Source organism: Rana temporaria, chromosome 5, assembly GCF_905171775.1.
Source record: "Rana temporaria chromosome 5, aRanTem1.1, whole genome shotgun sequence".
Lineage (NCBI taxonomy): Eukaryota > Metazoa > Chordata > Amphibia > Anura > Ranidae > Rana > Rana temporaria.
In genome coordinates this window covers 183,237,360-183,262,555 of record NC_053493.1, presented here as the reverse complement: position 1 = coordinate 183,262,555, position 25,196 = coordinate 183,237,360, and the positions used below count along the sequence as shown (strand labels likewise).

The 25,196-nt window shown below is 45.1% G+C and overlaps 1 protein-coding gene across 4 annotated transcripts in view; it reads right to left on the bottom strand.

The window, feature by feature from the left end:
• MARCHF6 (membrane associated ring-CH-type finger 6) overlaps positions 1-25,196 on the bottom strand; it is a 1,325,445-nt gene that overhangs the window by 731,627 nt on the left and 568,622 nt on the right. For all 4 annotated transcript variants that reach the window (XM_040351967.1, XM_040351966.1, XM_040351964.1 and 1 more), the window contains one exon: positions 15,331-15,389. In XM_040351967.1, coding sequence (XP_040207901.1) covers positions 15,331-15,389 — 59 coding nt within the window. The remainder of the gene's footprint in view (positions 1-15,330; positions 15,390-25,196) is intronic.

The window sequence follows — 25,196 nt, the reverse complement described above, 5'->3', positions numbered from 1 at the left end:
GCTAACCTACAGGGTATACTAAGAGACTGTTAGTCTAAGGGGGGAACACTGTTTATTGTGCTTGCTGCTTGAAAGTCTGACTCCAACAGCTGGTTATTTTTTATTATTTTGTTGAGTTCTACCTGTTGGGGGATCCAAAGCTAATACTGTTAATTCTTGTCGGTTAATCTTTGCTTTTTTGCCACATACGCAGGTGGACTGGTTATATAGTTTTTTTTTTTCTCTTTTTAAGCCGGGTTTCCTCTCTTCTCACTTGTGCTGTGATAGAGAGTGTTATCCTTTTGTTTTGTTAATTTTTACTGGTAATACGCTAAACCACCCAATTGTTGGTGGTGAAGGCTGTCTCGGGCTGCTGTTCACTGCGGTGTCACAGAATCCTGGGACGCCTCTTCAGAGGTGATTGAGCGACGTCTGCCTTCGTCGCTACCGATCAGTCACACCACGACCTCGCAGAGTGGGTCCCGCAGGGGTCCTTGCGCTTGCGGGCCCACTACTTCAGACCTCGGGGTGCTTGACACATCCCGTAGTGTTATTTGTATACTCTCCTCACCCTCCCTCCACCCCTTATCCTTTCCTCCCTTTTCCTTGCCTGTGCCTCTCTTTACCCCATCTTCCCTATCTGTCTCTATACACTTCACTGAGATATTCAGTGTAAAACGGACTACTGGTTCATCGTATCAGTGTTCTACCTAACTTGTTGTCTTATTTTCAGATATAGCCAGCTGTGGTGCGGGTGGGCACCTCAGATGGCATACTCATCGGTAGGTCTAGGCCCTACGGTCATTTCGCACAACGTTCAGGGACTGAACATACCAGAGTAGCGGACCACGCTGCTCAGGGAACTCAAGAAAGGTAAACCGCATTTCGTTTTTCTGCAGGAGACTCATTTCCAGACTAATAAGATACCGACACTGACCAACACATACTTCCCGACGGCCCTACATGCGACAAATAACTTGGCCAAGTCTAAAGGGGTAACGATCCTAATAAGTAAAAACGCGCCATTTCAATTAACTGACAGGCTGACTGACCCAGAAGGCAGATACATATTTATCAAAGGCAGCTATGCTGGCGCCCCGATCACGCTGGCAAATGTCTACTTTCCCAATTCTGCACATGCTACTTTTTGCCAGCGTATGATACGGGCCCTGGCAGGCTTTACATCAGGATGTCTGATATTAGGGGGAGATTTCAACGTCCCTTTGAATCCCTTGGTGGATATGTCGACAGGTAAAACTTGCATTTCGTACAAAATCCTCAAAAAGATAAAGATACTTCTACAATCCTTGCAACTGGTGGATACGTGGAGGTTCCTTCACCCGTCAGAAAGGGACTTCACGTTCCACTCTGCACCCCACAAACGATATTCTCGTATTGACCACTTTTATATCTCACAGAGGGATCTAGCTAGGGTAACGGCGGCCAAAATAGGCGCACAGATCTTATCAGACCATGCCCCCACGTCCCTGACGGTTGTCGAGTCCTCTCTTGTGAACCTTTTAGCCTCATGGAGACTAAACGCGTCGCTCTTGACAGACCCAGCACTACTACCTCAGATTACCGACAAGCTAGTGAGTTTTTTCACGCACAATGATTCTGCGGAGGCAGATCCTATGATGGTTTGGGGTGCTCATAAATGCACGCTGAGGGGTGACCTGATTCGCATGGGGGCTAGGCGAAAGAGACTACAGGAGGCTGAAACCACCAAACTCTTACACACGATTTCCCTATTAGAGACTAAGCACAAACAGTCCTTATCTGAACAAACGGCAGCGAGCCTCTTGGAGGCCAGGAGGCAGCTACAAAACATCCTGGCTACTAGGACGAAACTCTTCCTTTGCTTCAGGAAAAAAAAATATTACGAGGCGGGAGACAAGTCAGGTAGACTATTGGCGAGAGCTCTACGTGACCCCCGCTCCTCCACCCACATTACCGGGATCAGGAATGAGTCTGGTGTACTAGATGTTAGGACGGAGGACATTGCAACACACTTTCATAACTATTATTCTAAACTCTACAACCTTGCGCCTAGACATAGGCCGCCTGGGTCGGAGGGGTCCAGGAGGCAAGCTGTCCTGGACTATTTGAACCAGAGTGGTCTACCTAAACTACCAGCTGAGGCCGTTGCGGCCCTGGAAGAACAGATTTCGCTATCAGAAATCTGGTGGGCCATTGGGGCCTTGAAGTCAGGGAAAAGTCTGGGGCCAGACGGCTTCAGCTCGATCTACTACAAGACCTTTAGCGACATACTGGTAGGCCCTATGCAGAAAGCCTTCAACTCACTGACAAACCCCAGACCCCTGCCGAGGGATTTCCATGCCGCGCATATCACGGTTATCCCGAAAGCAGGCAAGGACCCCGAAACTTGTGCTAGCTACAGGCCTATCTCCCTTTTAAATATAGACCTGAAGTTGCTGGCAAAGATTTTAGCCAACAGGCTGAGGCCACTCCTGCCTGCGGTGATTGGTCCAGAACAGGTGGGCTTTATGCCCGGGAGGGAAGCCAAAGACAATATCATCAAGGCCCTTCTGCTCATGCAGGCAGCCCGCACACAGCAAGTCGAGAGTCTTCTCCTGTCCACGGACGCGGAGAAGGCTTTCGACAGAGTGTCCTGGGACTTTGTTTGCGACCTGCTCCCATATAGGCCTTGGTACGAGTATGATGGCGTGGATAACGTCGTTATATCACCATCCAACTGCCAGAGTCAAGATTAATGGGTCACTGTCAGACGTAGTTGAAATTCATAATGGAACACGCCAGGGCTGCCCCTTATCCCCACTGTTGTTCATCCTTACCTTAGAACCATTCATCCGCTCGGTGAACAACAACAAATCAATTCAGGGGATCTCAGTACGAGATAGGATGTACAAAACGGCGGCATATGCGGATGACCTCCTTTTTTTTGTGACGGGCCCGCACATCACCATCCCAAACCTCCTGAAAGCCTTTGACCAGTATGGCTACCTCACCAATTTGAAAATAAATTTGACCAAATCGAAAGCCATGAATCTTACGCTTCCTGAACCGACCCTCACTAAGACACAATCCAACTGCCCCTTTAGATGGGAAAGTAAGGCTTTAAAATACCTGGGTATTTGGCTGACCCCGTCGCTAGCATCGCTGTATGATGCCAACTTCACACCATTGTTACGTAGCTTGGAGGATAATCTAAAACTGTGGAATGAGAGATACGTCTCTTGGTTCGGGAGAGCAGCCATCATCAAGATGGTGATGCTACCCAGACTTCTATATCTGCTTAGGGCTCTGCCGGTAGTTCTACCTAATAGGTTATTTAAAAAACTCCAGACAGCACTGCTGACCTTCTTGTGGTCTCGCGGAAGGGCACGGATTAGGTTCGCTCTCTTGACTAGACCAAAGGAAAATGGGGGAATGGGGCTACCTGACTTTAAGAAATACTACATAGCAGCTCATGTTACAAGGGTCGTGGATTGGCACTGCCATAGAGAGACGAAGGACTGGGTGGCCTTGGAAGATGACCTGAGTCCTCTGCTGCTCCTTTCTCCCCCTGGAACCCTAGGCTGAAAAAAGCCCATCTAATACCCCACCAGCCTCTTCAGGCAAATACCCTGACGGTTTTTGCATTGGGGACTAAATGCTCCTCCATATCCTCGGTTAAGGGCCCTCTTACACCGCTTTATGAGAATCCAGATTTTCAGCCAGGACTAGGCTCGAGGACATTACGTAACCTGTCCACCGACAAGACACTCTTAGCAGGAGACTGCTTCCGGGGGGGAACGTTTGTGGAATACCAAACACTCAAGCAGACACAAGACCTCCCTTCCCTACCGTTCTGGACGTATCTCCAAATACGTAGTTACACCGGTGACAAGCTGAACAAGCTACACTTCACCAGACCTTTGACCGACTTAGAAAAAGTTTGTATCAAGGGTGAGCTCCTGCAGAGAACGACATCGGTCATATACCAGTGGCTACAGGAGCCCTCTGCCTCCACGGGTGATAGGTTCCAGAAAGGCTGGTCCAAGGCGCTTGAGAGGGACATTTCAGAGAAACAATGGCGGAGCGCCTGTGTGCTGGCACACAAATGCTCTATTAGCACAAAAATGCAAGAAACGTCCTACAAGTTACTCACGGACTGTTATGCCACGCCTGCTAAGTTAAATTCATGGTATGCTCAGACCTCTGATAAATGTTGGAGATGTGGGGAGGGAGTAGGTATGCTGATACACATTTGGTGGCATTGTCCTCGCCTGGCTAACTATTGGCACCAGGTCACAAATTTAATTAAACAAATCACGGAGACCAGCTTGGTCCTCGACGCAGCGTGCTGCCTTCTCCACATCTCCTCCTTCTCACTGAAGAGATATAAGAACTCACTGACGAAACACATGTTGAATGCCGCGAAGGCCCTGATTCCTGTCCTCTGGAAGACCTCTAGGGTCCCCACTATTGCACAATGGCTGGGAAAAATCTCTGAAATTCAAGAAATGGAAGACACACTTGCGCAAGCCTCTGACAGCGTGGATAAGTTCCACAAGACTTGGTCGCCCTGGTTTGAATTTCGTTTCTCGAAGGCCTATGAGACGCTTATGGGCGCTGGCTGAGCGCCCACTTGTCACTCCTTGACGATGTGATTAGACTGAGTCAAAGTACTGGCTTGCTCACTCATTACACTGATTCACTCATCTTCCTACCCCTCTTTTACTTTTCTTTCTCTCTTTTCATATCTGTCCCCCCCCCCTTTCTTTTTTTTCCCCACACCTGTCCCCCCAACCCGGCCATCGCTAGATGGTGGGAATGCTAAGCCTCACTTTATGGTATGGTAGTGAAAATACACATGAAAAGCGATAGATAACCTAGCCGAAATATAATGTCGGATGGCTTTAGGTGGTAGAGGTTAGGCCTATGCTTACAGCAAGATGTTGTTATATATATATATATATATATATATATAACAACAGCTTCTTTGGAATGGGCCACACTCTAAAAGCAGCAGAGTAACGCCTCAAGCTTTGTCGCTAATTGTGAGCCTGTTAACATATGATTTGAGAATTTATGGTTGTCAACTTTGATGTTTGAGATTTATGTGTACGACTGTCATTATCATGCTGTACTGTTTTGATAATTGCACTATATTTTGTTCTTGACTGGAACACTTTGGAATGTAAAAAAAGAAAATGCTGCATATACAGGCATTTGAAAGAAAGAAAATTGCTCAATTACCCCATCAACATATTCAGTTTTGAGGGGGGGGGATACCTCTGACAGTGAAAGAATTCCAAGCTGTCAGAACACATTGATCACTGTTTGTGGCTATAGTCACTGGCAACAATCACACACACAAACAGCAGGCTGGTTCTACTGAAGGTACATAGATTGACTTTAGTTCAACCAGCCTGCTTATACATGGATTGTAATGTGTCTGGTTCTTGCTGTACCAGCCAAATGTTGATCTGTCTATGGTCGGCTTAATCCAAGACATACAGTCAAGGCCCAAAATATAGATCTCAAAACAAATAATGCTGTACTGGTGTTAATAAATGTGTCCAACCACTTAGTGTCTCAATTCCCCTGTCATCATAACAACGTGTGAACAATAATGCAATACATTAATGTATGTTTCTTATTATAATAATATAAATCATGTGCGTAAGTGCAATTACATAGTTAATGAATAATGTTACTGGAGCACCTTTTAAATATGAGTTGTATGCACATTTTCTAATAAATTGAATATTGTTTAAAACAATATAAGCACCATTTGGAGCTCTTTCTCATAAATATTGAGTCATAATGGAGGTACATCAATGGAGCAACAAGGAAGAAATCATGATCTGTTAGTCCAGGGTGACTAAAAAACTGTGACCAAACTTAAGTGTGAGGTCACACACTGTGGTGAGCACATTTCTTATGGGGAAGCACCAAGGTGAATTGATACAAAGCACAGATTTTTGAGGATTTGTGTGGACTCAACAAGTTAAAACTTTTGTTCTGGCATTATTCATTAACTATTTAATTGCACTTAAGCACAGGATTGATATTATTATAAAAGGCATATGCCGGCGTATCTACTGATACGCCGTCGTTTACCTGTTTCTATCTATGGAACTGATCCACAGAATCAGTTTACCATAGATAGGCAGAAGATCCGACATGTGTAATTGAATTACACTGTCGGATCTTAAGGATGCAATTCTAGGCCGGCCGCTAGGTGGCGAGGCCATTGCGGCCGGCCTAGAATATGCAAATGAACACTTAAGGCGATCTACGTCGTTTGCGTAAGACGTTCGTGAATGGCGATGGACGCCATTTACGTGAACGTCTAAGCAAATGACGTCGGAGCGACGCCAGTTAGCGCAATGCACGTCGGGTAAGTTACCCGACGGAGCATGCGCAGTACGTCCGGCGCGGGAGCACGCCTAATTTAAATGGGACTCGCCCCATTAGATTTGGCATGCCTTGCAACGGACGGATTTGAGTTACACCGCCGCAAATTTCCAGGTAAGTGTGTTGTGGATCGATACCTAACTTAGGAAATTTGTGGCAGTGTAACTTAAATCACTTAAGTTACGTTGTGCTGCGGGGCTGTGGATTTGGCCCAATATACACAAATATATTATATTATTGTGTATTCACATGTTAAGATGGCACAGTTGGATACATGTATTAACACCATCACAACTTTATTTGTTTTGGGTTTTATTTGCACATTTATATTGGGAGTGTGTTAGTTACCTGCTGCTTGCATATATTACACAGACTGCAGTCTAGTTAGGGCCACAACAAATTGATTATGAATTTAATTGATTATTATTTTCAGAATCGATTAAATTGGCCAGTAACATAATGGGTTAAAAAAAAAAAATAATAATAATAATAATAATAAAAGTAAACTAAAATTATCCCTTTATAGTACAAAAAGAGCAAATCGCTACTGTAATTATTACTTTCCGATCACTTCCGGTGCCTCATGGAGTGACTGCTCTCCTCAGCAGCTCCCGCCGCACGACACAAACCGGCTTCTAAATCCAGCCCGGGCAGCCATCTGAACACCCCTACACCTCTGGGCACGTCCCCGCCACCCGATGGACCGTTTCCTGGAAAAATCGGGCTCCCGGAGCCACACGGCGCAGACGGCGCCGCTGACCCAGCCGCAAATCGAGGCCCCGGCTTCGGCCTACCCCGCTCTGCGGCCATCCGACGCGCCGGCGGAAATGGAGGTAAGCGGCGCCATCTCCCCCTCTCCTACTCCACAATCATCTGCACCCCCCTCAGCGGGGGACAATACCACAGAGCGGATAGCTCAAGCTGTGGCTGCCTTGCTGAACCCGATGATAGCGGCCTCAGTGGAGAAGGCCGTGAACGCCGGGATGGCGCAGATTAAGGCCCAATTAGGAGAACATGGCTCACGACTAAATGAGCTGGAACACCGCCTCTCGAGTGCAGAAGAAGATCTATACCATGCCCAGGCCATGGAGCATGCACAGGACAAAACTAATCAGTTCATCCTACAAAAATTAGACGATCTAGAAAATAGATCCAGGAGGAGCAACCTGAGGTTCGTTGGTGTCCCAGAATCGCTTCAGGCCTCTCTCGCCGATTTCTGCGCTCAGCGCGTCCCGGAAGCGCTGGGCCTCCCTGGCCCCTGCATGGTAGAACGAGCTCATCGCATGGGAGCATTCAATTCGGACCGTAAGTCACCGCGTCCGATCATCGCCAAATATCTTAACTACGCCGACAAGTCCCTCATTTTGCATTCCTTTCGGCAAGCCCGCCAGCTCCAGATCGATGGCATTAAAGTGCTAGTGTTCGCCGACTATTCCATCAAGGTCTCGAAGAAACGTAAGGCCTTTCAACAAGTCTGCTCTGAACTTTTCAAACGACAAATTAAGTTCACCCTAGCCTTCCCTGCCGTACTCCGCCTCAAAGCCCCAAATGGAGACCAACTGACTTTTCAGGACCCATCGGAAGCCGAAGCTTTCCTGCGGGCGCGTCATGCTCACCCCGACCACTGGACACCCTCCAAGGCCTCCGCACTTAATCGCCCCCTGGACCAAAGAAGCCCGAGAAAGGAATCACCAAAGCGCTTCAGGGCCTCGGCCCAAGAACCAGCCTGGTCCACCGTGAGATGATTCCCATGTTATCACCTCCCACTACGGGTTTGCTTCCCTTGGTCTACGCCTGAACACTCTGCTGCACGTATGAGGTCCCCGCTGAACGGATCCTGCTCCTACACCACTTGGTCCTGTACTTACTGGCGGTACCTCACCCCCCCTTCATCGCCGGGACAGGTAGCATTGAGTGCTTCATTATAGACTGTATCCATTTTAGTTTTTCTTCTTTTTGTGATTATACCTGCAAAGTTCACCTACCTTGATCTTTAGATATGATGAATACATGCCTATACTTATACCTATGCTTCTGCCAATTGTGATGTACCTAATCCAGCCACGGTTCTCCCTTTATGTCCCCCCTGGGGCACTTTCTCCTTCTATGTATTATGGTACCACTGTAAATATTGTATTCGTAACTTTAGCGCCTCCTGGGCTCACTGTACGCTCTGACACTGCTTCCTCCCCAATACGGACATTGGATGTCACCCGCGTGAAGCCTGGCCTCTCACTCTGGGCTTCCGGGCACACGATACCTATGTCGTGACAAGGGGGCCTGCTCGCACAGTGACTCCATGTGGAAAAAAGTGAAGTTCTTGTTACTAGTTTGGTTCTTCTTGTTGACCACATTTCAGGTCCACCTTTTACACCTATCTACCCCCTCCCCCCTGGCACATACTCCCTTGCATCGTACATACCCCCTCCCCCCGTGACAGACAGATCCTTCCATGCCCTTTCCGCGGTGACCTCCCGCGCTCCTCCCACAGGCAGGCTCTCTATGAAAGTTCATCTCAGAACCCATTTCCAGAACCCCCTACATCAGTGGTCTCAAACTCAAATTACCTGAGGGCCACAAGACAAGTTTTCATATGCCATGGGGGGCCGCATGCAAACTTTCAAACTTCAAAAACAACAGTACTGGTGTCAGCGAACACATTATTAACCCCCAGCACTGGTGTCAGCGAGCGCATTATTACCACCAGCACTGGTGTAAGGCAGGGTTTGACAAATTAGCTTGGAATCTAGGAGCCAGCAAACGCACCCCGTCCCGACGGGCTTGCGCGCAGAAGCGAACACATACGCGAGCAGCACCCGCATATGTAAACAGTGTTCAAACCACACATGTGAGGTATCGCTGCGATTGGTAGAGCGAGAACAATAATTCTAGCCCTAGTCCTCCTCTGTAACTTAAAACATGCAACCTGTAGATTTTTTTAAACGTCACCTATGAAGATTTTAAAGGGTAAAAAAGTTTGTCGGCATTCCACAAGCGGACGCAATTTTGAACCGTGACATGTTGGGTATGAATTTACTCGGCGTAACATTATCTTTCATAATATTAAAAAAAATGGGGATAACTTTACTGTTGTCTTATTTTTTAATTAAAAAAAGTGTATTTTTTTCCCAAAAAAGTGCGCTTGTAAGACCGCTGCGCAAATACGGCGTAACAGAAAGTATTGCAACGATCGCCATTTTATTCTCTGGGGTGTTAGGATAAAAAATATATATAATGTTTGGGGGTTCTAATTAGAGGGAAGAAGATGGCAGTGAAAATAGTGTAAAATGACATTAGAATTGCTGTTTAACTTGTAATGCTTAACTTGTAATACCAACGGCCACCACCAGATGGCGCCAGCTCACATCTGGTGGTAATAACTTGTAATACCAACGGCTCACCACCAGATAGCACCAGCTCAAAAAAAAAAAAAACATTTTTTTTTTTTTTTTTTTTACTCTTTGCTCCCAACACTTCCACCCTGCCTGCGGGCCATTTATAACTGGTCCGCGGGCCGCAAATGGCCCGCGGGCCGGTACTTTGAGACCACTGCCCTACATGAAAGTTTTATCATGGAATGTCAAGGGTCTTAGGTCCCCTAATAAGAGAATGAAGATCCTCAGACATCTAAAAGACTAAAGGCAGACATAGCGCTGTTACAGGAGACCCATCTCTCCGCATCTGATTTCCCACGCATGAAAAAGCTTTGGGTGGGCACGGTCTTGGGCTCAGAAGCTGTTGGCCGCAAGGCCGGTGTCCTCTTGCTGATACATAGGAACCTTCCCTGCACAGTCCTGGCAGTGAATGCTGACTCCCAAGGCCGTCTGGTCTCTGCCCACCTCAAAATAGGTTCCAAAGACCTGGTCATTTCTAATGTATACGCCCCTAATAGCCCGGGAAAACCGTTCTATTGCGGCCTATCTTCCTGGCTGCTGAAAAACACCACTCTCCCACACCTGGTCGGAGGCGACTTTAATGACACCATGCACCTGGTAGATGACAGATCTTCCCCTAAAAGCTCTCGCTCAGGCCCCGACCCATCGCAACCCTCACTTTTTGCCTCCACGATGGACTCACTCCACCTACGTGACCTATGGCGCTTGGCTCACCCTGCTGACAGAGAATTTACTTTTTATTCAAACCCCCACGCTCTGTTTACTAGGATAGACTATTTTTTCGGATCGGACGACCTTATTCCCTTAATTTCAGCCACCGACATCTTAGACATCGCGATTTCAGATCACGCCCCGATTTCTGTCTCCCTGGACAACCTAGATCTTCCTCCCCACCCGTAGCTTTGGTGCTTTCCCTCCTACCTCCACAACCACTCCGATTTCCAACATTTTATGGAGAAAGCCTGGCAGGAGTACTCCTCAGCGAATGCCCCCCACACAGATGACCCAAACCTCTTCTGGGACGCCGGCAAGGCCTTCCTCAGGGGTCAAATAATTTCCTACGCCTCCTCTTTCAAGAGAAACACCCTGTCCAAGTACACGAAGCACAGAGAACCCTCTACCTAGCTGACTCCCCTGATAACAGAGATGAGTGGCACGCAGCCAAGCGATCCTTCGATACCTGGGCAGACACTTTAGAAACAGTCAACGAAGCAAACCTAGATGCCACGTTCCACAAATTTGGAAATAAATCGGGTAAACTACTCGCTAGATTATGCAAAGGCTCTTTCACCCCTACCCATATCACCTCCTTCAGGGACTCCAACGGTTCCGTTAAAACCACGCCCCCGGCGATAAATACGGCAATGCTCCAATACTACTCGGCCCTCTACGCACCTGACCCCATTGACAGAAAGACGGCGACCGCATTTCTAGACAACCTGGACATTCCCAAGCTCACCCCATCTCAATTAGAAAGTCTAAACGCCCCTATTTCCATCCTTGAAATCTCCGAAAATATACGCAAGCTCGCACCCTCTAAGGCCCCGGGCCCGGATGGGTTTACAGGCGAATTCTATAAGACCCTACAAAACATAGTAGAACCTACTTTACATAAAGTGTATAGCGGCATCTGGTCAGGCGGCCCCTACCTCCCCTCGGGAAATCAGGCTATTGTCAAACTACTGTCCAAGAAAGGAAAAGATCCCCTTGAGCCTGGCTCATACAGACCAATATCCCTCCTAAACCTTGATGTAAAAATTCTATCCAAGATAGTCGCCAGTAGACTGTCAGACATCATCCCTTCCCTGATTCACCCGGCACAGTCAGGCTTTGTAAAAGGTAGGACGGCCACCCTAAATATTCGCAAAGTTATGCTGGCTTTAGAACATGCCAAACAGCACCCAGAAGGTGACTTTGCCATCATCACTTTAGACGCGGAGAAAGCCTTCGACAATGTCAGCTTCGAATGGCTTTCTTTGTCTATGGCAAAAATGGGTTTCTCCGGCCCCTTCTGCCACCTTATTGATGCTATGTACGCGACTCCTTCCGCAAAATTGGTGACCGCTGGAATTCTTTCTGAGGAATTCCGCCTTCACAAGGGGACCCGGCAGGGCTGCCCCCTCTCCCCCCTTCTTTTTAATATAGCATTGGAACCCCTGTCCAGACACCTCATCCAAAAGGCCCCCCTCCATGGCATACGCTCTGGCCCCCATGACTTACATTCGTCTCTGTTTGCTGATGATGTCCTTATTTTTTCTTCGGACCCCTCCTCGGATATACTCACCATTAAAACGGTCTTCGACACTTTCCGTATCTGCTCGGGCCTCCGGATAAACTACTCCAAAAGTGAAATATTTCCTCTAGGTGCCCACCCTGACCCCCCTTGGACACGTCACTCCATCTTCAAGATAGCTACCTCACACATCACATATCTCGGCATAAAAATAGGCAAACTGCCCTCATCTCTGTATCACTTAAACTACCCCCCTCTGATTTCAAAATTGTCTCAGGAACTATTGAACTGGTCGGATCTGCCGCTCTCGCTCCTGGGAAGATGCCACTTGGTCAAAATGGTCAGCTTTGCCAGACTATTGTACCCGTTACAGACCATACCCCTGCTCCTACGCCATAAAGATACTAAAATTATTGAATCAGCTATTTCCAAATTCATATGGCATGGAAAGAGACCACGCATAGCTATGAAAAAACTTTATCTTCCCAGACGCGAGGGCGGGGTTAGTCTTCCTAATGTTAGATTATACAATTTAGCATGTCTACTGAGAACAGGTCTAGATTGGATCTCATGCTCCTCGAGGTACTCAAACTATTCGCTGGAATCGGCCATGGTATACCCCTTCTCCCTAGTAGCCCTCCTCCACTGCAAGTGGAAATCGATCACCTCCACACTGCAACATAACCTGCTGCTTAGAGACACGGTCATTGCCTGGAGGGAAACTAGAAAACTCCTTGGTCTATCCCCTTTCGTATCATCCCACCTGCCTATTCAAGGCAACCCCAGCTTCCCTGCGGGTATGGAGCACAAGCCCTTTAAAGTATGGCAGGAAAAGGGACTTACACTTTTTTCGTCACTGTGTGATACTTCAACCGGCATCCCTCTGTCCTTCGCGAGGACTGCTGCAACATTTGATTTACCCAAGGCCCATATTTTTCATTATTGGCAATGCGTCAACTACCTACGATACTCTTGCTGTGAAACTTTGAAACGCTTCTCACCCACTCTCACTGACCGGCTGCTCCAGGAAGGATCTTACAAAATTTCCGACATCTACAAACCCCTGCTCCTTAAAGCCACACCCTCCTTATCGTCCTCATTTGCCGCAAACTGGGGCAAGGACTTTCCTGACGAGAATATGATACCCAAGTTACTACAAGGTCTTAATGCAGTCCAGCGGTTGACCCCGAATGAAATCTGGAGGGAAACCCAGCTAAAGATCCTCCACCGGGCCCACATCCCATTTTTACACTCTTCTCAGGCCCGGACAGGTGTCTCCTGTCCCCTGTGCCAGCACCCGAGACCTTCTCTGACACACCGGTTTTGGTCATGCTCATTTATCTCAGCGTTCTGGGACCAGGTCCTGGCCTACGTCTTCCAGATCACCCTACTGAAGCTACCCAAGGACCCTTTCCTCCTAATTTTCGGATACTGGGATCCCCTACTCCTTCAAAGATCTCAGGGAGCTACACCCCCCACTAGTGCCTTGCCGCACTCATCTCAGGCTCTCAAGACCTGGCCACTCCTCTGCTTCCTTGTCGCACGAAGGGCCATTCTGAGAAATTGGATCTCTTCTCATCCCCCCTCTGCTAATATGGTTGTACGAGATCTCCTTCTCCTCCTCTACAAGGAACGAGCCACCACGGATTTCAAACGAGCCAAGGCAAAGTCCCGTTTCCTATCTACCTGGCAATCTTTCATGATCGCAACGCTCTCACAAGAGGACTACAACACCTTTGATCAATATTCCTTCTCATACTTTAATTCACCCCCACCAGCATCATCGGACGAGGTCACTCCACCAGATGTGCTCTCCACTGCCTCCGACTAAACTAACCTGAGCTGAAATGTAGCTGCTGACCTAGATGCCACGACCCTCCCCACCCCCCCCTCCCATGTTCCTCCTTTCTTTTTTTGATCCCCATCTGAACATTTGCATTCACCATGGTGCCATCCCCCCCCCCTCTCTTGCCTCTGTGGACTTTCTCTTTTGTTTTACCTTCTATTGTGTCCACTATAATGTTGCATTGTTATCTGAATTAATTGTTATCTAGTGTTTACTTTTAGGCGCACCCTGGTTACCCCCTCACCTAAGATTCAGATCCCACCAGTTCGACAATAGGGTGGAGATGACACCCCCCTCGGCACCTCCCTCTTTTTGGGGGTTTTGCGGATGGGGATCCTGTCTCCATCGAATCGTATACCTGATTATGTTTGTATATCCCTTTCTGATGTCTTGCTCACTGAGATGTCACATGTCTCCTGTTTATATTGCCCAGCTGGGGCTGCGCCCCCACCCTCTTGTTGCATTGTTTTAACCTGCATCGTGGACTTTGCTTTCTGTATTTTGTGAAAACTCAAATAAATACTTTTTGAAAAAAAAAAAAATATATATATTACTTTCCCACAGTACAAATGAACCCCTTACAGTAGCAATCATTTTTTCTTTTTGTACACTTTTTTTTTTTTTTTTTTACCTCATTATGTTACTAAACATCTCAGGCCTGGGTCACACTTGTGTTTTGGTGCTTTTTGCAGAAACACACTACAGTTCATTTACATGGTTTCCTATGGGACACATTGACATCAATGCTTTTTTTTTTTTTTTTTTTTTTCAGATGCTGTGTATTTGGTAAGGGCAAGGACTTTTTATAACGCATAATGGTGCGATTTTTTTTTTTTTGTTCAATATACTTCAATGGAGAAGCTGTAGAAAATAATTTTTGGGGCAATTTGTGTTTTTTAATCTGTCCAACAACAAATTAGCCCAACAAAATAATAAAATGCAAATCACAGCAAAATTTTTTTTTTGTTAAAGGTTATTAACCAATTAATTGAAACAATAATCAGCTAACTAATCGATTGTGAAAATAATTGTTAGTTGCAGCCCTAATTCTAGTTGCTCACAAGACTACCTATTATAATTTAGAAATGTATATAATTTTAATTACAGAAAATGAGAGTTCTCAGCAAGAAAGTGTCTGTTCTGGGCTTTAGCAAAATGACGGCATCCAGCAAGAAAACACAGGAGCAATGCAGGCAGTGGTTTACAACACCAATTAAGCTTTTGGTAGCATAATTATTAATGGGGATTGTATGTTCGTTTGTTAAAGAACATGAATTGTTATCAATCTGTTATGGGTACATTTTTGTTTTAAGGATTTTGCATAAAAAATAAATATATACAAATGATTTAAAACATAGGCACATATGTTAAATTACAAACTATAATAATGTCTAAACACATACTAAATGTATTATATCTCCAAAAAGGAGAATTCATTTGTCCCTTTGTTATTTTTAAATAGACCTTGCAAGTGAATGAATTATACTTACATAGTTTTCAAATCCAAGACCAACAAGAGAAAAATGGCCAATGTGATAAGGACAAAAAGCTGCAAGAGAAAGGAGAACATGTATCTAATTGTTAGGTGAAACAGACACATGCCATATAACAGACACATGCCATATAACACACACACACACACACACACACACACACACACACACACACACACACTTACTTGTTCATAAGAAGGTATAAAATAATTAATATAGATCATGTAAGGAGACAACTTTTAGCAATATATGGTAACTATGATCACATTTAGGTCTTCCATATAACCGTGATTTTTTTTATTTGTTTTCTAGTTTATAACTTGTGTCTACATTTCATTCTAGTCTTCACATTCTGGCAAAATAAAAGACATTCATTTTTTTTTTGGGGGTTATATGAGAATAAAAGTGGCCATTGCATTGGAGAATCCTAGTTCCCTGGCTCCCTTAGGAACATGAGGCCACACTCTCCTTTTGCTTGAATAAGTTTGCTGCCAACTGAGGGGTTAGCTCAGAGCAGGAACAGATTTAAGGGACATTATCATGTGTGAGAAATACCCCAAAACAAACTTCTAAAGAAATGCAAAGTGAAAAAGGAATCTAAAAGCTACTCTCAAACAGTACATCACCTTAACTATAATATTAATCATAATCATCAGCTTTTAAAAAACACTTAACAAAATGCTTCATTTTAGAACAATGAATGGAGAAATTTTCCTTGGATTGTGTTGAATAATGTTGATATAATTATTATATTTCAAAAATGGGGACCAGTTGCTAAAGTCCATTGTAAAGCATAAGTTAACCCTTTCTGGCAGAGCTTGTTTTCATTTTAAATAGAAGAGTTTTTTATTTATTTATTGTTTTATGCCATTTATGGCCCAATGTGGTTTTCTTTCACTTATACCAGTAGGAATGGGAATACTGTGCTCATGAAAAAATAAAATACAATTGAAAAATAGCCAATAAAAGCCAAGCTGTGACACATACAAAACATGTGAAACCATGCAAAAACAAAATGTAAAAGGATAGAAAGTTGTGCTAAATATAATGAATGAAAACCCTGTGAAGGCAAACAAAACACAGGGGTGTGTATCTCAAGATACAAAGACCCTTGCTGACAGCAGGGTCCAGATCAAATAAGGAGGGCCATTGATGTTGTCTCCCTTCTGCAGTCGAATTGGGCTGGGGGCCCCAAACAAAAGGGAATGCTCTTGTCTCTTGATTTGCATACGGCATTTGACTCCATTGAGTGGCCCTACTTGTTTTATCTTCTGGAAAGTTGGGGATTTGGTAACAGGTTCTTAGGTGTGCTCCATTCATTACACTCTACGCCTAGAGCGATGATTCGCCTCCAAGGGCATTACTCCCCCCCTTTCAGCATCTTTAGGGGGACTAGGCAGGGATGCCCCCTCTCTCCCTTAATTGTTGCTATTGCCATTGAATCATTGGCCATTGTTATTCGCTCCAGCCCAAATATTTTGGGCGTTTCATGTGGATCCCAGACCCATAAATGTGGCCTTTTTGCAGACGACATGTTGCCGTTTATTACATCTCCTATCACGTCTCTTCCCAATCTCTGCAAAGTTTTAAAAGACTTCTCTACGGCCTCAGGTCTTAATGTTAACTATACGAAATCATATGCTCTTAACATCTCCTTAAATCCGGACACGGTGGCAACATTAAAGAGCTCCTTTGCTTTTCGGTGGAAGGACACTTGCTTAGAATATTTGGGCATTAATCTTACCCCTAAAATAGAACAATTATACGCAGCGAACTTCCCCCCTACTTATAGGAAACTCGAATCAGATCTGAGAGTTTGGGCTAAGGGTGATCTTTCTTGGCTTGGTAGAATACATTCCATCAAAATGACTCTCCTTCCTCGACTGTTGTATTTATTTAGAGCACTACCAATTAACATTAGGAAAGATCACGTGCAAGGTATGCAGAGGAAAGTGAATCAGTTCGTATGGGGGGGGGGGAAAGGACAGATTGCCTAGCTCCACACTTTTTAGACCCAAACAGATTGGGGGATTGGGCCTCCCGAGACTGTTTTGGTATTTTCAGGCGGCACGATTGTCTCAGCTCTCGGTGGTCTATTCCAAGTTCGAGAAGCCGGATTGGATCCAGATAGAGAGACAAGCGGCCCCGTCTTTCACTTTGGATTTTTTATTTTGGGTTCCCTCCAAGGCTCGCCCCCCTATTCTTTCCCCTATCCTGTCGCAATCCCTTTCTCTTTGGGACAGGTTGAGATCCAATACGGCATTGATCTGAGTGTCATCCCCTTGCCCACATTTTCAACGATCCGGACTTTATACCAGGCTTGGATATCATTTCATTTAGGTGGTGGTTGGATAAGGGACTGTACCGAATTGGAAATTTTTTTATGGCCTCTGGTCCTATAACTTAAAAATTTTGTAAGCAACGACTTGATCTCCCGGTGTCGGAACTTTTTAGGTTTGGTCAGATACAACACTTCCTCCATAAACTGTGAAAGGGAAAACCCATCCCGCCACGTTTCACGGCTTATGAACAGTGGTGTGGGGGGACAGTTGCCCACCAAGATAGTAAGACGTCCTATATGTCAGTGTGGGAAAATGATTTCCAAATTCAGTGGGATTTAGATTATTGGTCGTCCGCCTTTTTGACAGCATTCAGGGGTATCCGAAATGTTTCCCTGATTGAGGCTAATCTAAAAGTGTTAACAAGATGGTATTTAACTCCAGCTAAATTATCTCATATGTTCCCTTCTACTAGCCCCCTTTGTTTCAGAGGATGTGATATGATTGGTTCTATGGCCCACATTTGGTGGGAATGCCCCAGAATTCGGCAGTATTGGAAGAGGGTTTTTAATTTAATTTTTCAGGTTACTGAGTTACAGGTCCCTAGAACCCCTGAGGTTGCCCTCCTCAACGCTTACATTCCCAAAATCCATAAGTCTAAACGAACCTTGATTCACTTTATCCTGCTAGGAGCTAAAGCAACGGTAGCAAAGGCTTGGAAAAAACCTAAAGTATCCTTCATGGCAGTGAAACGCAAAATTTCCTGGATTATGTCCCAAGAAAAATTGTCTAGTGTTTTATTTGACACTGCAGAGCAATTTCACTCCATCTGGGACCCATGGGCCCTTTTTGTAGGCATTTCCCTATATCCAGGGGTCTCTGCCTAAAGATCTCGCAATTCCGGTATGTGTAGGTTTGTGGTCTCGTAGATCAGCTCCTTTTCTCTCTATTCTTTCTTTTCCTCATTTTTCCTTTTTTCTCTCTATCTTGTTCTTGTAACTCCTTTTCCCTTCCTTTTTATTTTCTTTTTGATGCTTTCTAATTGGATAATGTATTATCTGTCTTTTTTAAGGTCGCAATTTAACCTCTGTTTTACATTTGCCCGGAGATGTTTTATGATGTCTTAGCCTCTATACGAATCCTTTGGTTGAATAGTTTTAGTTCTGAGTTGAGCCCTTGATGGGTTGATGTTTTAAGAGGTCTTCGGGTTCAACTTCGGTACAGTTTTGATCCCGATTTGGGGTACCGTTGTTGTTTCCTGGAGTCCTAGATCTGTGTATAGCATCTCCTTGCCCACTTTTGATATCAAGATGGTTATACTTTTTTATTTTTTGGTTTAACCACTTCCATACAGGGCACCTACGCACCTTCCTGCCCAAGCCAATTTTCAGCTTTCAGCACTGTCGCACTTTGAATGGCAATTGCGCGGTCATGCTACACTGTACCCAAACAAAATTGGCGTCCTTTTTTTCCCACAAATAGAGCTTTCTTTTGGTGGTATTTGATCACCTCTGCGATTTTTTTTTTTTTTTTGCGCAACAACTAAAAAAAGACTGAAAATTTTGAAAAAAAATTACATTTTTATTTTTTTCTGTTAATTTTTTTGTAAATAAGTAAGATTTCTCTTTCAATTACGGGCACTGATATGGCGGCACTGATGGGCACCGATGAGGTAGTACTGACGGGCACAGATGAGGTGGCACTGGTATGCGGCACTGATGGGCACACATGGGCGGCACTCATGGGCACACATGGGCGGCACTCATGGGCACACATGGGCGGCACACATGGGCGGCACTGATGGGCACACATGGGCGGCACTGATGGGCACTCATGGGCGGCACTGGGCACTCGTAGGTGGCACAGATGGGCACTCATGGGCGGCACTGATGGATAATTATGGGTGGCACAGATGGGCACTGATAGGTGGGCACTGGGCATGGATGGGCACTGTGGGGTGGCACTGATGGACACTGTGGGGTGGCACTGATGGACACTGTGGTGTGGCACTGATGGACACTGTGGGACGGCACTGATTTACACATGTTGCCAATCAGTGCCCATTTGTGGGCACTGATTGGCATCTTTTTTTATTGCTTTTTTTTTCAGACTTTTTTTTTTTCAGACTGACACCCCGCAACAACGATCGCCGCGATGCGCGCCCCCGGGGGCGCGCAGCTGCTGAGAATCCTGAGGACGTCATATGACGTCCGGTCAGGATTCTACAACCACTTTGCCGACGTCAATTTGTCATTGGCGGGCGGCAAGTGGTTAAATTGTGACATGTCTTTTTTTTTTTTCCACTGGCCAGCTTATATCAGATGGCATCGAGTCTATTTTTTTGTCTCATTGTTGATACTCTTGTATGTCTGTGTATGTTTGGAAATTAATAAAATCTTTGAAAGTAAAAGACCCTTGCTGGTATCAGTGATTAATCTAAGCGAGTCAGGTGTGATTATTGACCTTGTATTAATGAATTGTGGTATCTGAATAGATAAAATAAAACAAATAAAATAAAATGCTTCTCCAATTGACAATGCAGCAATGAGGAAAATTGCAAGTTAGACTTACTGGTAACTTGTTCTCCAATAGGCTTTCAGGACAGCACCTGAGAGATCATGGCTCCTCCCTCCACAGGAAACACCTCATCCATCCAAACTTCAAAAGGAGGCCTTCCCATCACATTCCTCAGTTGTTTGTAGAGACCTCCAGCCCCGGCTGCAACACATAAGTGACAGTTATTACATAGTATTACAGCAGTATCATCATATATGAAAATCAAGGGCGGGTTACTGCTGTCCTGAAAGCCTATTGGAAAACAAGTTGCCGGTAAGTCTAACTTGCAATTTTCCAAATTGTCTTTCAGGACAGCACCTGAGAGGACAGTCGAGACTTACCCCCTTAGGGTGGGACCACATCCTGTAAGACCTTCCTCCCAAAGGCCTGATCATCCGCTGTCATTAAATCTAGTCTATAATGACGGGCAAAGGTAGACAAGTTTGACCAGGTAGCTGCTCTGCAGATCTGTTTAGGGGTGGCACCAGCTTTTTCTGCCCAACTTACCGCTGCTGCTCTAGTAGAGTGAGCATGTAAATTTTCTGGACACTCCTGTCCCGAGACTGAATATGCATTTGCGATAGCCATTCTGAGCCATCTGGCAATGCTTCCTTTTGAGGCTTACTTTCCTTTGTTATTACCAGAAAATAAAATAAACAAAGCGTCTGAACGTCTATAAACTTTTGTAGCTTCCAGGTAACACAAAACTGCTCTCCTAACATCCATGGTATGGAATTAATCTTCCTTGTTTCCTTTCGGATTAGAGCAAAATGTAGGAAGAACTATTTCCTGAGACAGATTCTTGATCGAAGCAACCTTCGGCATAAAATTTGGGTCTGGTTTCAAAACAATTCTATCTGAAAAAATAAAACAAAAAGGCTTCCTGAGTGACCAGCCCAGGGAGGTGGGGGGTAGGAGAGAGGGGGAGATGGGTGAGGTAACCCCCCCATTGGAGATACAGGCACCGGGTAATAAGAGGACCTTGCCTTACCTTGGCCTTGCTGGTGCCTTGGCATGCCCCCTTTTCCGCATCCTCCTCCATTGCAGAGTGCATTGCGGCTGCGTGCGATAGATGGGACACTGTTCCAGATTCAAAAACGCTGCCGCGCTGATCCAGAACCGGAAATACCCATCAGAAGGCACCAGGTGACCCTGCCTTTCCGCCCTGTGCATGCATCGGAAATGACGTCTTGCGCCGACCCGGAAGCACAGCCACTTCCTGCATGCAGGCGCGTCCGAGGCCCTCCTCGGACGCCGGAGCCTGCAATGGATACCGGACCTGCTCTGTACCAAAAACTGGGCTGCCCGACCGGATGTACAGGCTCTCCCCGAGCACGGAAGGGGGAGAAGGAGCCCACGGGACCAAACAGCGAAGCAAGTGGGAGGGTCAGACTCCATTGGAAAAAATAAAATAAGTGAGAACCCTCGTCTCCCAGGCAACACCTGAAAGATCATGGCTCTCACCGGAGGTGTTCCTCCAGCTCGAGGAAACAAAAAACTGAGGAATGTGATGGGAAGGCCTCCTTTTGAAGTTTGGATGGAGGAGGTGTTTCCTGTGGAGGGAGGAGCCATGATCTCTGAGGTGCTGTCCGGGAAAGACGATTTGGAAATAAAAACTTGGATAGTGTATTACCTCCAAGATGATGGATAATGTATTGCATGTTATAAAATATACAAACATTGAAAAAAGCTGGCATAAAAAATATTCCAAGCGTACACCCGTGCAAGTGGGGTCGTGTGAGCAGCACCGCACCGCCCGGACTAGTTTTGTTACACGTAACGTTCTCAAAGGGCCCTCCATTACTGCATTCCCAATTGGAGAAGCATTTGGCCCCTGCAGAGATTAGGAGAACCTGTCTAACATATAGAGGAAGTTACCAGAGGCTAAGGAGGTGATCAAACACCGGTCCAGTGACATCTTGGGATCACCACAAGACCCTGTAGAGGGTTGCATGCGCTGTAGACCTTGCCACTAGTGGATGTCCATCTTATCTGGTAAGGTTACCCATTTCGTTTGACGTCCATCATGGGGAGCAACCTTACCTGCGGTGCTGGTGGATTTACTTTTGTCATCTCCATTAGTGCCTTCTTTCAACAGTTTTATTTCTTCCCTTCCTTAATTAGTTTGAAATTGGACTTTTTCGCAATAGGAATGGACTTCCCACTTACTTTTTTACATCTTATTTCCATTGAATTATATTCAATTTTTTTTTAGGGAGCGCTCATGTGTTTATGTGCATGATTTTTCATTTTTGGCAATTCACATGTGCTGCACTGTTATATCCATTTATGTATATTATCATTACCTTTTGTTTCCCAATTTTGGGTTTTTGGAAACTTCAGGATTCACATCATTTTCACTAAGTGTGTTTTATTTGTTTTTATATGATCTATTCAGATACCACGATTCATTAATACAAGGTTAATAATCAACCTGAGTCACTTAGATTGATCACCGATACCAGCAAGGGTCTTTGTATCTTGAGATGCACACCCCTGTGTTTTGTTTGCCTTCACTGGGTTTCCATTCATTATATTTAGCACAACTTTCTATAATTTTACTTTTTTTATTTCACTTACCCTATCCACAGGATGTTTAAAATTGTATCAGTTTATTTGCATTTTTTAAAAAATATTTCCAGATTTTTCACTTCCTCAGCTTTCACTTGGAAGTTAGGTCATCTCCCAGAAGCCTTAACTTCCTTGTTGCATCACAGAAGGTGCAATAGGGCATATTCACTACTCTGGACCACACCTCCCTCATTACAATACCACCTTCAACCAACATCCTATACAATCTGATTGTACAATCTAATTTAGATCTCCCATCAGCTATGTAGTACAATGGTCTGGCTGATTTCATACAAATTGAAAAGATTGATCAGGTGGGTCCCCCTATTCCACAATTCTGGTAAATCTAAAGGAAATTGTACAATCAGATTGCATAGGAGGGAGTGGACAGAGACACTCAGTTATCAGCTCCCATTCAACTTGTCACATAGCAAAAAACTCACATTCCTGTATGCCTTTGTTTTTGGGTCACACGCAGGGCAGATTCCTCTTCAGTGGGGCAGAGGTGAAGATAGGCGTGTGGTCCTTTGTGTCTAAATAAAAAACCTGTACAATCCTTGGTGCTGCCTCTGCATCACTGAAAGGGACTACACTTACTATTTAACGGTCCATATTAGCTACTCTAGGATAAACATTTTCCTTACTGACAAATCTGTACTTCAGAATGTATCCAAAGCAGGAATCATTAACATCACATGTGAGACCATGCTCCTGTTACCATAGACATTACAGATACACATACACACACACACACACACACACACACACACAACTACCCACACAGGATTATGGTGCAACACCTTTCTTCTTTCCCATCCCCAACATAGAAAGGAAATTGAAGGAAAATTAGGAGATCTTAGACTAGCTGAAATGGACAATGCTCCCCTATGACAATCTGGTGTGCCCACAAATGCTGTCAGGGGACAACTGATCCAATAAGTTGCTAGAGAAAACAAGAAGCTGCAGCACATCTCACAACTTCATAAAAGTTTAGCAGAACTAAAGGATAAACATTCCCGAACAGCTGATGTTCCTCTTCTGAAAAGCCTTAGCATGCCATGAAGAATTGAGACAGGAGCTTAGATCAGACTATGATATCTATTTTGACTGCTTTAAACTTTGATACTCCCAAAGCAATAGGGCACAAAAACTCCTAACTTCAACAATGTCAAACTCGCTCCAACATTTTAATGATTAAACACCACCAATCAGGAACCAAATTTCAGAATATAGCCAATGTTTTTAACCACTTCAGCCCCAGAAGCTTTTACCCCCTTAATGACCCAATCACTTTTTGCAATCTGGCACTACGCCAAGACCAGGCATATTTTTCAAACTTATTGTTTATAAGTTTAGTTTTTTATGGGGAGGTAGAAAATTACTTAAAAATAATAATAATAATAATAAATTATATATATATATATATATATATATATATATATATATATATATATATATATATATATATATATATATATATATATATATATATATATATATAGTAAACTTTGGGGGTCTTTAAGCTCCGCGAGACAAGTGCGCAAAACCGTGTCAGTAAAGCAAAGGGTCTTTATTGGTGACCAAACAAAACAAAATAAAGCCTTTCTTCAGCATCCAAAACGTCACAACAAAAGTCCTGCTTGTTTCCAGCATAAATTAGGAAAAAGTCTTTCTTCAGAAAAAACAACCAAAAGAAAGGCACATACGTTTTTAGTAAGAAGTCCTCCAGACCTTCCCTGCAGACACAGCTTTACTTCCAAACTACTCAAAAGTCCTCTCTGAGCAGCTAGCAGACTACCATCTTGTCCTCACAGGTGCACTCTCCCAACTCACTCACTCCCTCCAGCATCACTTCCTGCTTTAATGGGTGGTTGTCTGAGATTTTAACCCCTTGTGCGCTGGCTTCCAGGGTTTAGGAGTGGAGGCTCCATCCCACCCAAATAACACTTTGGAGCCTCCAAAATTCCAGGCCCCAAACTACTTTATTAAGATAAAGACTGCGAGCCAGTCCTCTCTGAATTAGCGCCTGCCTGGAACTTTTCACCCACTTTTGGGTGACCCCCTGAACCTTCTACCTCTATTTAAATGGACCCGTCCAGGACCCACCCCCGGTGTCCTGTACATATCCCCCCCCCTCTGCCTCAACGCGGAGGTGTTGGAGGCAACAGTAGACACCCTACAATGGACTCGGGAGAGGGCATCGGCATTCTGATGCTGTCTCCCGGGTCTGTGCGCTACCATGAAATTGGTTCCTTTCTCTCCAGGAGTTCACCTTGTTACCCTGGCATTGGTGTGTTTATTCTGTCTCATCCAGGTAAGCGGAGCATGGTCTGACACCAAGCGGAACTTTCTGCCCAGGAGGAAATATCGCAGGGAGTCTAGAGCCCACTTGATGGCCAGACACTCCCGCTCCACCACCGCATAGTTTCTTTCAGCTGCCGTCAGCTTCCTACTAAG